The 13,002-nt window shown below is 49.7% G+C and overlaps 4 protein-coding genes across 4 annotated transcripts; 1 reads left to right on the top strand and 3 right to left on the bottom strand.

The window, feature by feature from the left end:
• Positions 1–1,820: 1,820 nt before the first annotated feature.
• Positions 1,821–2,294, top strand: T069G_11587 (uncharacterized protein; the record flags this gene model as incomplete). The annotated part of the gene is made up of 1 exon (XM_056178792.1): positions 1,821–2,294. The coding sequence occupies one exon, from the start codon at positions 1,821–1,823 to the stop codon at positions 2,292–2,294; it is 474 nt and encodes a 157-aa protein (XP_056023666.1).
• Positions 2,295–3,249: 955 nt separating this feature from the next.
• Positions 3,250–5,829, bottom strand: T069G_11586 (cation transport protein domain-containing protein; the record flags this gene model as incomplete). Its single annotated transcript, XM_056178791.1, has 10 exons — positions 3,250–3,454; positions 3,516–3,559; positions 3,618–4,332; positions 4,392–4,506; positions 4,577–4,921; positions 4,991–5,038; positions 5,090–5,338; positions 5,390–5,526; positions 5,582–5,702; positions 5,781–5,829. The coding sequence occupies 10 exons, from the start codon at positions 5,827–5,829 to the stop codon at positions 3,250–3,252; spliced, it is 2,028 nt and encodes a 675-aa protein (XP_056023665.1).
• A 1,850-nt stretch (positions 5,830–7,679) lies between these two features.
• T069G_11585 (ring finger domain-containing protein) lies at positions 7,680–8,547 on the bottom strand (the record flags this gene model as incomplete). The annotated part of the gene is made up of 3 exons (XM_056178790.1): positions 7,680–7,865; positions 7,937–8,027; positions 8,093–8,547. 3 exons carry the CDS (start codon positions 8,545–8,547, stop codon positions 7,680–7,682), a joined length of 732 nt encoding a protein of 243 aa, XP_056023664.1.
• A 732-nt stretch (positions 8,548–9,279) lies between these two features.
• Positions 9,280–12,696, bottom strand: T069G_11584 (e1-E2 ATPase domain-containing protein; the record flags this gene model as incomplete). The annotated part of the gene is made up of 4 exons (XM_056178789.1): positions 9,280–10,326; positions 10,377–12,060; positions 12,114–12,379; positions 12,442–12,696. The coding sequence occupies 4 exons, from the start codon at positions 12,694–12,696 to the stop codon at positions 9,280–9,282; spliced, it is 3,252 nt and encodes a 1,083-aa protein (XP_056023663.1).
• Positions 12,697–13,002: the final 306 nt, after the last annotated feature.

Raw genomic sequence — 13,002 nt, 5'->3', positions numbered from 1 at the left:
GCTTAAAGAGGCAGAGGGAATAAAGGCGGAAGCACTAGCACTACGGCGGGAAATTCTTAGCGATAAACATCCTAATACAATCTGGAGTATAGTATCTCTTGCAGTAACATATCATACATTTGGCATATATAAAGAGGAAGAGGGAATAAAGGTAGAAGCACTAGCACTACGGCGGGAGATTCTTAGCGATAAGCATCCTAATACAATCGAGAGTATAGTATCTCTTGCAGTAACATATCATACATTTGGCATATATAAAGAGGAAGAGGGAATAAAGGTAGAAGCACTAGCACTACGGCGGGAGATTCTTAGCGATAAGCATCCTAATACAATCGAGAGTATAGCATCTCTTACAGTAACATATCATACACTTAGCAGGTATAAAGAGGCAGAGGGAATATCAGTGGAAGCACTGGCACTACAGCGGGAGATTCTTAGCGATAAGCATCCTAATACAATCTCGAGTATGGCAAGTCTTACAGCAATATATCATGCACTTAACAGGCTTAAAGAGGCAGAGAGAATAAAGGTAGAAACACTAGCACTACAGCGGGAGATTCTTAGCGATAAGCATCCTAATACAATCTCGAGTATGGCAAGTCTTGCAGCGATATATTTTGCACTTGGCAGGTATGAAGATGTAATTAAGTTAGTTTAGGATTAAAGTTACAGTTAGGAGCGGAATAGGCGTCCTGCGCACATACTCTAAAAAATTTAAGCACGGACCATCAGTACCTGAAGTTACTTATGTGTACTGGCCACGCTAGTTTATTAGTGAGTAAATAAAAGTATATCAAAGTATTGAAAGCTGTATGGCAATCTGGAAGCTGTTGCGCATGTAGACAGTGCAGGCCGTCGAGAAAGAATACCAAATATCCCTAGTCTAGTTACCTCTTTCAAAATTAAAGGACTATTGAGCGGGGTCAGAGCCTCTCTGCCAACGAGCTTAGTAACGCAAACGTGGCTTGATCGGTTCCTAGTGTCTCCTCTTTCTCCATTACATACTATTAATATGAGTGACGACGACTGTATGCATGAATATTTTACTGACAATGAGACACCCTCTCAGCTTTGCAATATTCCGACTCCCGCGCGCCGGCGGAGCCCATCTTTATCGAGCCAGGGCTGTAACAACCGACCTTCCCGGGGATCGCTGCTATTCGTGCCGTTAGCTAACTGGAATCCAAACCGCCTGCAATATGACAAACAGCAGTACATACATTATGAGCTTGAGTGGAAGTTGACCGTGAACAATAGACAAGTTGCAAAGCAAACCGCGTAGGACCTCGCGTTAGCGCCAAGTGACTTTTGGAATGAGACTCTTATGTCGAAGCTAGATGAATTAGTTCGGAAAACCCAATTAAACAAGCCATGCGCGGCTGATGCAACTACGATAGTCATGTCCGTTACCGAGCGCTCCGAGCGGAATGTAACGAAGCGATTCGATGAGATAAAGGTTGACTGGCTGGTTGTGGAGAGGCAGTTGCAGACATGGAGCCACCTCACGCACAATGGAAGAAAGCTGATAATAAAGGTCACTTTCAACTATAAAGAGACTAAAACAGCTGGTACTGCTGGACAAGCCTCCACTAGCGGCCAGCTTACAGAGAGGCAAGCTCGACGTGATACCGAAAGGGCTGTTTTAGGTCGCACAGCCGCTTGGGAGCATGTCTTTGCTATTTTTAGCTGCCCAGGTGCCCCCTGCGACCGAGGTCCTTATTGCTGGCAAGACCCTACTACTAGAAAGCACTACAAGCTTATGGGGCATCAACTGAGGAATCTCGTCCAGTAAGTGCAAAGAGGCGAGGATATAAACAATCATGGAGATATGCCTAGAGAGATTCGCGACGAGTTATGCTGAGGAGCAACAGCAGTCGTCTCGGAAGCGAAAGCGAGCCAATTCGGGCTCATATGCCACTGGCCCTCCTGCTATACATATCCATAACATTATACCTGGTCAGCCTGACACAACCTTAACCAATTCCAGAGTGAGGTCTACGCCTGAGACGGCATCCTTGCGTTATGCCCTAGAAGGTCTAGGAATGCGAGACGATGTAGCGGAGGAATACTTTGCATGGCATGGTTCACGGGTTAGAAGACAGGCGCTTAAGGAAGAGTATGACCGAGCTTGCGACCTGGCACTAGGCAAGGGTCTTGATCTTGAACTGATACATGATGATCAAGACGGTGTGTACCAATTCCTTACCGACCATGGGATAATGGAGGGTCCAGCGCGACGAGTTGTCCGCGATGTTGAGATTTTTCTGAATCAGCAACAATACAGTAGCGATTGAATCAACTGTGCAGGTTTGTTGGCTAACAATGGCTCACAAACATGCATACTTTGATTTGTTAAGTATATAGCTATGTATTTCAGTTGACTAAATGAGTGTAGAGAAGTAAAGTTATGTAACTAGTGGGATACTTCTAGAAAGCTGTCAGTCGACAGCACTCCAAATAGTGCCACATCCCATCCTTTGGTCCCTTATCTAGCCCATCAGTGCCTACCTTGCAGGCCCATTATCGCTAATAGAAGACGCGGGTCACCCAATAATACCGCAAAGTTCGAAATGGATGTTCCGGGTTTTCTTAACTAATTTAGTAACAAGCTGGAGGCTATTTGTGGACTTGTACCTTTAAATATCCAATCGTGCTCCGCAGGTACTGTACTGAGGAGCACTGTAACGAAAGCCAGCACAAACGCCCTCCTTGAAGTTGTGATAGCGGCTATGGAGGTAGCCGAGGAAAACAGGCAGCTTCGCGAACTTTTCAACAAGCACGGTATCAGAGACGACTACGGTTTGCAGCTGCTGCGCTATACGTGGGAGTCCTGCGCGCTACTACAAGGTGGCAATGGCTCCTTTAGCGCTGCTCCCCAAAGAATTGCGGATCAGGACCGGTACGATCTTTGCTTTCGCGTATACTTGAACCAAGCATTCAGTAAGCAGAACCGATTTGGAACCAATCAGGATACAACATATGTGTTCTCGTCGCATCAGAGGGTTCACAAATCGCACACATCTTCTGGATAATAATGTTGTATGTGTTCTGATATACTAGTAGATCGTCTATCACCCAAACGCCACAATCCTCTGCCAACGTGCTGCAAACAGCCGACAATAAGTTCAAAAAGAGAATTCCAGAGTTTAGACCAAGACCTGGTCCAAACACACCATTCTCCCCTGTGGTTCGGGCTGAGTTGATCAACAAGCCTACATTACCAGGGCAGCGAACTGCCATGAGTAATTGTCATTCTCCGTTGTCGTAGCCCTCAGCCTCTTCGGGCCGGGCGTGTTCGTCGGGAAGCATGATTGCCCTGTCTAGCGCGTATGGCAAACCGCGATGACGTCCGCGGATCATCACGGCGCAGATGACGAGCTTACTGAACGTGCCGAACATGCCGCTGAGCGATGTCGCGACGGTTGGGTAACCCAAACTGAGACCGACGTTACCACTAAGAAGTTGCGTAAGTTCATTCTTTAATACGCTCGGAAGTCTGGATACATGGTACTTACTAAGCAGATGTTACTTCAAAGAAAACTGTCCAAATGGTGAATGACTATAGGAAGTTAGCCCAATGTTCAAATACGGGAATGTGGAAAAGGTGAGAGCCCAACCGGGATGGAATTGTCGACAATTCTCGCAGACTCAGCAATGCAGATGCAAAATACGCCGAGGAATATAAACCATAGATCAAAACTGAATTGATTTCGCACGTGCGTAAGAAGATAATCCTTGCCATTGCTTTCGTTCAGCTTCCCCTCTTGTTCATACATGCCAAGCGATTTCTCCTCATACGTATTTGATGCACGAACGCAGATTGCAATCGGAAAGATGGCAATGTACATCATAATCAGCAGGCTGAACTGCACGGCTGGGTTGACGTTGGCAAGGTTAAAGGTCGACGTGCCAGTATGGCGCGACGAAGCGGCCTGGAAGATGGCTGCGAGGATACGCGTGCCGAGTGGCAGGGAAGCCACCTCCTGGTTGCCCAAGTCCAGGATAATAATGAGCAGGGTATCAACAAAGTTGAGGATGAAGATGATGCCAAAGAGAATCCAAGTTGGGCGACTGGGGAACAGCAGTGTGTAACACCTGCGAGGGTGATTGAGCAGAAAGGACAGCGGCTCCTGGATTGATGACTTCTTTGGCGCCAGCTTGGATATCGTCCAGATAGTAAGGCGCAAGAAGACGGGATAGAGGGTATTGCCGGCAAATGCGAGGAAGCTCATGATGAACATAGGCCATTGCGCATCGCGGAACGAGATCATCGAGTCGGGTGTCAATGTGAAGCCCAAGTTATCCACCATGGTTTGCGCCGAATAGAATGCCCTAGCAATCATTTCACTTCAGCGATGGGAGGGATCGTTATTTATGGCCAGGTGACATACCACCAGTTCATATCCTGACCAGACTCTTTGAGCACATATTTGTACTTTGGATCAGCGTACTGGATCCAAACAACTAGACAAACCGCACCGAAGAGATGAAGGCCAAAGAAGTAAGCTGATTGCGTCCAAGGTCAACATCACCTATTCACTTGTTGTCGCACGCAGTGAAAGATGTCAAGACTTACAGAAGACAATCTTAAGCAATAATTTCAAGCTCCGATACTCAATACCGCCTAGTTTCTCACGGTCCTCCTTTGTCAAGTTGTAAAACTCCGAGTTGCGACCCAGCGTAGCATGATGCGATAGGGCGAGCATGTCCTTTGTCTGTACCCGGCACTGCTGGGAGATGCTCGATATGGTTGAATTGCGGCGCCTGGGGGGGTTGGAGCCAATGACGAAGATGGATGAGGCGATGCTGGTAACACGGTCTATTGTCCTAGTCTGGCTGAGGAGAGGTCCGTCAATACGTCGACGACGGAGACCACCACTACTAGAAGTGCCTAGCTGCGGAGCCTCAGAGATGGACAAATCTAGACATACAAATACGGGAGGTTAAGGGACCGTTCTTCATAGAGAATTTTGGAATTGATAGGTCTCACCATCTCGGCTATCCCTCTTACTTTTATCCAACTCAACAATTGGATAGCCTCAACAAATGTTAGTGTAATTCAACGGCAAATGAACGAGCAGTGGCGCACCTCGGTCACGGTCGCGTGGTCCAGGAATATATAGCGTCTCATTGTTCTTGGGATGTGTGTCTGCCGACGGGTCAAAGGTGATGGTTCGCAATTTCTGAGAGACTACGGCAGCAGGCACATTGTTGTCGTCTGCTTCTCCATACTGTCTGCCACCCTCATCCACTGTATTGTCGTGGTAATTGGCCTCTGCATCAGCGTCCTTAAAACCAGGCAGCGACCGCTGTCGTGGCACATTTAGTAGTCGCGGCGCTGTCAGGAGTTAGTAACAGCGCAGCTAACTGGTGCTGAGGTGTAACGTACCAACTCTACCGAGATGCTTGCGGAACCAGAGAAACCGAACTAGCACGACGACGGCATTGATGAAGCCTAGGTTGGTGAAAATAGGGATGAAATATATATACAGCTGTTGATACATGTACAAATCCCTGACATCAATACTATCGCAGTGTCAGCAGCCTTCGACCGCCCTTGGCAATGTGGAAGAGAATATACGTATTCAGGCCAGATTCGGTAGACGCGCTGGCACCGAAAAAGTAGGCATCTACTGCTTTCATATTGCCAGCCGGATATAGGATAACCAGTGACAAAACCCCCATGATGACAATATACACATCTGTTCGACAACACGTCAGTTCATTGCTTCGCACCGTCGCGGCCTCCATTGCAGCCTCGTGGGCCATATTGAACTTACAGCGTAGAGTCACAAAGTTGACGTGAGGCCGCCACGATGCAAGTCTCATTGGGGCGGTAGCAACAGTAATAACAGCGATCTCTCAGTCAATTCGTATCTAGATAACGAAGATGATAGGGTTTAACTTTGTTGCAACGTTCTGATCAGGAGAGGTTTTGAAGGGGAATAACTATGAGTGATATAATTTTTGGGGGGAAGGTGGGTTCATCCCAGGCTAAATGGTAGAATTAAAGTTGTCGGTCATTCCGCCCCGTGTGACGCCAAATGCCGTTAACTTCGTGCTAACACACTTTCTTACTACTGCCCGTGTGGGGCAGCCACGGCGCTAGAAGTCGAGTTCTGCGTCTGCAAGGAGGAATTCTGATATTCTTCATTTTGGTTCTTGTACTCCGTTCACACGAATGGAGTGTCCATCTTGAGAACTTAAGCGCTGCTGTCTTGCAGAAACGAAGGGCCAGCTTAACAGCTACAATCGTGTGCAGCAAGACCCCAGTTTGTTCTGTCCAAGATGGGGCTTTGCCGCTAAAACAGGCTGGCCTACCGCAAGACAGCACAAGATGTATCAGTTTGACTATCCTATCTAGGGGAGCAGCCTGACCCCCAGAAGCCCAGAACTGTCCTTCGTTCACCCCCGCCTCCTCGGCATCATGAGTCCAAGACTATTTGTCGTGTCCCCTCATCTTCATACTCTCCTCTCCAATCGCTTTAACTTACGATGTCAAATCTTTAAGAGCTGTCCTGGTTCTCATCATGTGATTGCGGCACCAAGTGTGCTGCATCTGCAATCGAGTTTTCGCAATCCACCCATCAATATACCCAAGCTACCCTTCGTCTTAACCAGTTCGGCTTTCTGATACTCTATGATATCCATCTACGGCGTAAGATACAGGTGCTCCGTCGCGCTCATCGAGGAAGAAACTGTTAGATTTGCTAGCCTTGTCGAGCTAAGCTTCTTAAGGTCTTCTTAAGGTGAATCGCCTGAATTATGTCCATTTCCCGCCTGGTTTTCGCGTGACCTGACGCACTCATCCTCCCCAACTTCGCGAGGCATAAACTATAACAACAAACTGTGAAAAGAATGTACTTCTAGGACTCTCACAGGAAAATTTCCCGCTTCCACTGTTAGTAATCTGTTAATACGGGGTTGATTAACTAGCAACACATGCGAAGTCTTTAGCCCTTCGCCGTAGTTCTAGCCAACACCTTCTCTCGAATCATCGCAAACGAGGGCGCCGAGACCCCAGTTCCGACGAGAGTCCTGACATTTGAAGGCGTCAATATTGATTCTATCTTTACATGTTCTCCACATTCGACGTGATGGCTTTAATCTCCTTTCCCTTGAAGCTTATCGCCGGCCGCACTCTCCTACTATCAACGTTTTCATGATTCGGGTGTTGAACGTCCCGATTCTACTGCTAGTTACCCTCTTCGAGCGACAATTCTCTTGATCCGGGATCATGAAACAAAAAGCCATCGCTGAGTTAGCACCTCACCAGAGTCCTGCCTCAGGGGGGATTCAAGCCGGGTTAAGGCGCATCCGCCGTAAAGAGATTACCGATTTGGAAGACAATGTGGCCGCGATATCACACGCCGGATTACTAAAGCAAGGCTACGGAGATCGACGATGGTTGAGTAATTTATTGCAGACGTTGAGGCTCATTTCACCAATGGAAGATACTGTCCCTTGCCTTGGCTGTCTTACCAGAATTACAACGCAAGCAACTGGTTGCGCCATCAAGGAGCAGCATGGTAAAGCCGGTGTTGAATTATAGGATATGCATGGATAAGTTGGTGACGTACGTTTTCGTATTCGGCACCCAAAATGTGAAACATGTGAACATTCTGCGCAGACATCCGCTCGTTGTCATTACTCTTCACGCAATTATACGCAGAGTAGCTTTATCGATTCCAACCGCTTGCGGCCATATAACCTCCCACCGCGGCCTCCTCGTTCAATGCCTCCGGAATTGACGAAAGTGCTGGGGGAGGGCGTAAAAGCACCGCTGTCCTCGCAACCCAGGATGATCCGAGACCCCGCGACTGGATGCTCGGAATATTTGTGAGAGCCGGTCCCACTGGAGAAACCTGTACAATGCGTTAGGCTGTATTGACGCACGGGGATATGCACACTTAACTCTTGATTCGTGTCGAAGCACCTCCAATCGTCTAAGAGTCGACAACATTCTGGAAGGTTGCGTGGGTAATTTGGGATTGCTTATTCGGAGTCTTGTGGCCACCTCGCGACGGCTGTTGAGAAAAAGTATTAATGTGGGTTAGCACAGTCGTATATGGTCCGGCTCAGGTGCACAAACCAGAGGGGACAAGTTGCGGACCGTCTCAGCAGCCACGGATCCACGCAATTGTCGTGGAACGCGTGGCTACAAGGCAGTTTGCGAAGCTCGGCGTCATCGAGAAAGGGCTCTGTACAAATGGAACAGAGCTGATCGGTAATTGATGTGATGCCGCAGGGCTGTCTCTCTAGATCGGACATGAAGTTGCGCGGTGGAAGCATGCGATATCTGACTGTGGGCAACGTGTTCAAAGCCTCGCGGGTCAGAACGACTGCACGCTCGTGCGACGCTGGCAGAGCATGTCCAGCCGCGGCTCGAAAACTCCGTCCTTTCATAACATGGAACCCAAAGATAAACACGAGGACCATGGCAACGCATAATCCCACTGCAAGCCCGCTTGTGCCAGTGAGATGGTCTGCGGATGGCGTGGCATTGGAGGCTGCACCGCGAGCTGATGGAGCTAGGAGATCAGCCATTGCGGGACTGGGAAGTGATGGCGCCGTTTCGAATTCCTAATAGATCGGGATTGGTAAATAGCCGGCGGGGCGACGATGATGTTGAATTTGAAGCCAATGCCAGGCAGTGGGACCACGGGGAATTGCAACTACATACTATCTGTATGCATCGCAGATGGTCAAATTGCTCAAGTCCAAACGATATGTTTCGTAACGGGCTTTTTGTTAATGTTGTGCTAATAATGTCGCTGTCCTAAAGGAAAGCCTGCTGCGTCTGTTGCTTGAGGCAATTTTCTCTTTGGCTGTCTTCTGGATGAATCAGACTGCATGTGATTGACGCAATGCGTACGAAGTACCCCGCTATAAGTTCATATTAGGTACTTGTCAAGTGGGGCAAGTGGGGCATATACAAAGAAGGGGCCAAGATCTTAGGGTTGCCTTACTGGTTTTCTCCACGCTCCTGTTTGCTTGTGTATTCACGTCTACGTCCTCCAAGATAAAATGACCTCTTTGAATACATCGAAAAAGAATCTGGTATCTCATACCCTCATGTTCCATCTCCTCCTCTTGATCACATCCTCCTTCCCCGACCTCTTCCCCCACGCACCTCTCTCCGTCTCCGCATCCCAATTCTCCGCCCAACTTCACCCAACTCACAACCCCTGGGGTCTCAGTAAGTAGAATCTCACCCTCATACAAAGACTGAACCTCAAAGTCTTTCTCGATACTATGGGGCTTCTCGCCCCATAATAGTCATTGACGTGGCTGCTTCTGCGGACGGGGTATTTCCGCATCATTGCGCGAGCTGCGGTCGCCGGCAAACGACAAGCCTAAGTACGCACCAAAAATGCGCTGCTCGATGTCCATATCCTTCTGGCCGACTTCGTGCTGCTTGCGCGCCTGTCGGCGGTAGAAGAGACGTTTGCACCACTTCCATATCTCAACCCCCGCAAAGAACAGTCCAGTAGCTATAAACACAATGCCCCATTCCCAACTAATGCCCTTGTGTTTAAAGACCTTAGTATTAATGACAGGGATATAGAGCACAGGAAAGAGTGTCACAAAACCGAGTATGACAGCCCAGAAAAAGAACCGGTTGCGCCAGATATCGTGGATCCACTGCGTAAAGTACCTCTTAGAGTCGGGCTGCATGCGGAAGAAGGATCGCCGTTTATCAACCATCTCCCAAGCCAAAAAGAGGGCAAACCAGGTAAGGCAGGCAAACGTGGTTGCACGCGCGCGGAAAACCGTCTCGCAGCTATCATTGTAACCATCGTTACAGCCATGACCAAGCTCACCATTGCCCCACGCATAGACACGGAGTACGAAAGAACTGAGGCAGAGCGCCGCAATCCAGAGACCGTAAACAACCATGTCAATGAAGAATTCGAGCGTGAAGATGCCGGTCCGTAGGGATTGGGGAGGTCGGCGAAGAATGTCTGGCACCGCGCGCTCGAAGCCCAGCCCCATGTCGGGCAAACCCGAAGTAGCCATGATGATCCACACAATTTCCACAGGGGTCAGTGGAAAGACTGAGAGACCTGAACCATCCTTGAAGGCTAGGCCGACAAGGAGGGTGCTAGCTTGGGCGATATTCTCGGCCAAAACGTGGAGGACGAACTTCTGGATGTTGTCGAAGATGCGGCGACCTTCTTCAATAGCCGCAACGATAGAGGCAAAGTTGTCATCAGCGAGAACAATATCGGAAGCATCCTTGGCAACGTCAGAGCCAGACTGGCCCATTGCAATACCAATATCTGCACGGCGAAGCGAAGGAGAGTCATTGACACCATCGCCAGTCTATCGAGTGTCAGGTCATTCGCAGAACAAAACTCAATGCAGGAACTTACCATAGCGCAGAACTTCTTGCGGCGATGAAGGGCCTCGACCATCCGGACCTTTGTGTTTGGCGCGCATCGAGCTATAACCAGCGGCAGGACGGGCAGTTGGTCGACTTGGTCATCCGAGAGGGCATCAAATTGGGCAGCCGTCATGACCATGGCTCTTGCGACACCTAGGGAGACCATATCCATCCGTGAGGGCAGGATGCCAACCTCAATAGCAATGGCCTTGGCGGTTTCAGGGTGATCACCAGTCAACATATGAACTGTTATGCCGGCCTTGTGGCATTCTTGCACGGCAGGGCCAGACTCAGGGCGGGGAGGGTCGTAGAGACCGATCAGGCCCCGGAAAACAAGGTCACACTCGACAGAAGCACGTTTAATCTCGTCTCCTTTTTTCAGTTTGAGATGGTAGGGCTTGGACGCTAGAGCCAGGACGCGAAGCCCCATGCCAGCGAAACTCTCCATATTTCGAAGAATCTCCTGCTGGAATTCCTCACTCAGAGGAACAACATCATGCGAATCGTTGGTGTAGTAGGTGGTGCACGCGTCAATAACACGCTCCACCGCGCCCTTAGTGAAGGCGAATAGCTTACCGGAGCGATTGTCCTTCATGATGACAGACATACGCTTCACATCGGAGTCGAAAGGCAGCTCAGCAACCTCACTGTACTGGTTGTGCTCATCATGACTGACTAAGCGTAGGCGATTCCAGCCAAATCGAGAAGCAAAAACCTGGATGGCAATCTCAGTGGGGTCACCTCGGCCGTGCCATTCACCATCCTTTTGGACGACAGTCGCGAGATTAGCAAGAGATGCAACGTGCAGGAAGTCGGTAAGGGCGGTATTGCTTTGGGAGAGGAGCTCTTCGGCAGTAGAGACGATGCCGCAGGCGTCACCACGTTGGTTGAGGTTGATCTCACGGGGCTTGCGTGGGTCATAACGGATATCACCAGCGGTTGGGTCAAATGGCGATGACGAGTTCTCAATGGTGTAGGTTCCCTTACCAGGCATCCATGCACCTCGAGCAACCATCTTACCCTGGGTTAGGGTGCCGGTCTTGTCAGAGCAGATGTCGGTGACAGCGCCCAAGGCCTCAAGAGACTTCAGATTTCGAACAATGACGTTCCGCTGAACCATTCGCTTCGTACCCGCAGCCATAGTGATAGTTAAGACAACAACCAAGCTCGCTGGAATCATGGACAAGCCTGTGGCGACGGCATAGATGATAACTTCCTGGCTGGAGTCGAACTTGTTGGCGGCGAGTACGATGATGGCACAGACGACGGCAACACCAAACAGGAGGATTGCGAGCTTAGAAAGCTTCTTCTGAAGCGGTGTACCGACATTGACACCAAGGAAACGTCCAATGGCGTCGGTCAAGGTCAGCGTATAGGCCTCAAGGTATCTGTGAGGCTTGGCGGAACCATCAGCCTTGCGCTTAACGGGACGGATCTTGCTGTCATGGTTCTGAAGGGCAGAGGCGATGGCACCAATCTCTGTAGAGGCACCGGTTGCGAAGACCACTCCCTTAGCACGGCCCTTTGTGACGGTGGAGGAGCTATAGGCAATGTTCAGACGGTCACCAGGGCCAGCGGCATCGTCAAAAATGGCATCCTCATTCTTACGAACTGGCAGGGACTCGCCTGTCAGGAGGGCTTCGTCAGTCTCAAAGTTGACTGCTTCGATCAGTCTAGAGGGGGTCAGCACCCAACGCAGCCAGTTATGAGGCCATGACCAACTCACCGAATGTCAGCGGGAATGGTATCGCCGGTCTTGACGTCGACTAGGTCGCCAGGAACAATCTGGTCGGAGGGCACAATCTTGGAATTACCATCCCGGACAACGGTTGCGGTTGGAGACGAGAGAGAGCGCAGAGAATCCATCGTCTTCTCAGCCGAGTATTCCTGGAAGAAACCTACTACGACGTTGAGTAGAATGACAAATGTGATGACGCCACCCTCAATGTAGGACTTGATTCCATAGGAGACAGCCATGGCGAGAATCAGCACCTGCGGAGTGACACAGTGAGCCCAAATAGCGGTTGTGGGTGCGATCATTAGGAGGAACCCACCATGGTCATAGCATTTGCGATCTGTGCGATGATAATCTTGATGAGCTGGGTCCCTTCAGCTTCACCGAGATCATTCTTGCCGTACTTCTCAAGACGCATGTTGGCCTCTGCCTCGGTCAGACCATTACCGGTGTTCGCGCCGAGCTCGTCGACGACTTGTTTGAAGGTGAGCGCATGGGCAGGCCTGCTCATAGGCTCATTGCTCTGGCCCGAGAGATGGGCATCAGACAGTCGATCAGTGGCGTTTATAGACATGCCCACCTCAACACCGACTGAATGGCAGGCAATGACGATATCTTGCTTCGTGGGACGTGGCGATGGAAGCTCGAATTCGCAAATCTAAGGGGAACCTAGATGAGCGCGACAAACCAGGAGGTTGGAGGAGGAAGTAAGTGAAATGATGAAAGGAATAGTCAATTGGCGATTGAACTGGAGTACGGAGGCTCAAAACGCTAAACATATATTGGATATAAATTCCGAAAAATTCAAGCACCGGACAGAGTAAGGGGCTTTGCAATCAGCCACTGCCGGAACAAGCCAGTGGATGCAAGGCGACGACAG

This window comes from Trichoderma breve (assembly GCF_028502605.1).
Source record: "Trichoderma breve strain T069 chromosome 7 map unlocalized scaffold00008, whole genome shotgun sequence".
Lineage (NCBI taxonomy): Eukaryota > Fungi > Ascomycota > Sordariomycetes > Hypocreales > Hypocreaceae > Trichoderma > Trichoderma breve.
This window is presented reverse-complemented; position numbering and strand designations above follow the sequence as displayed.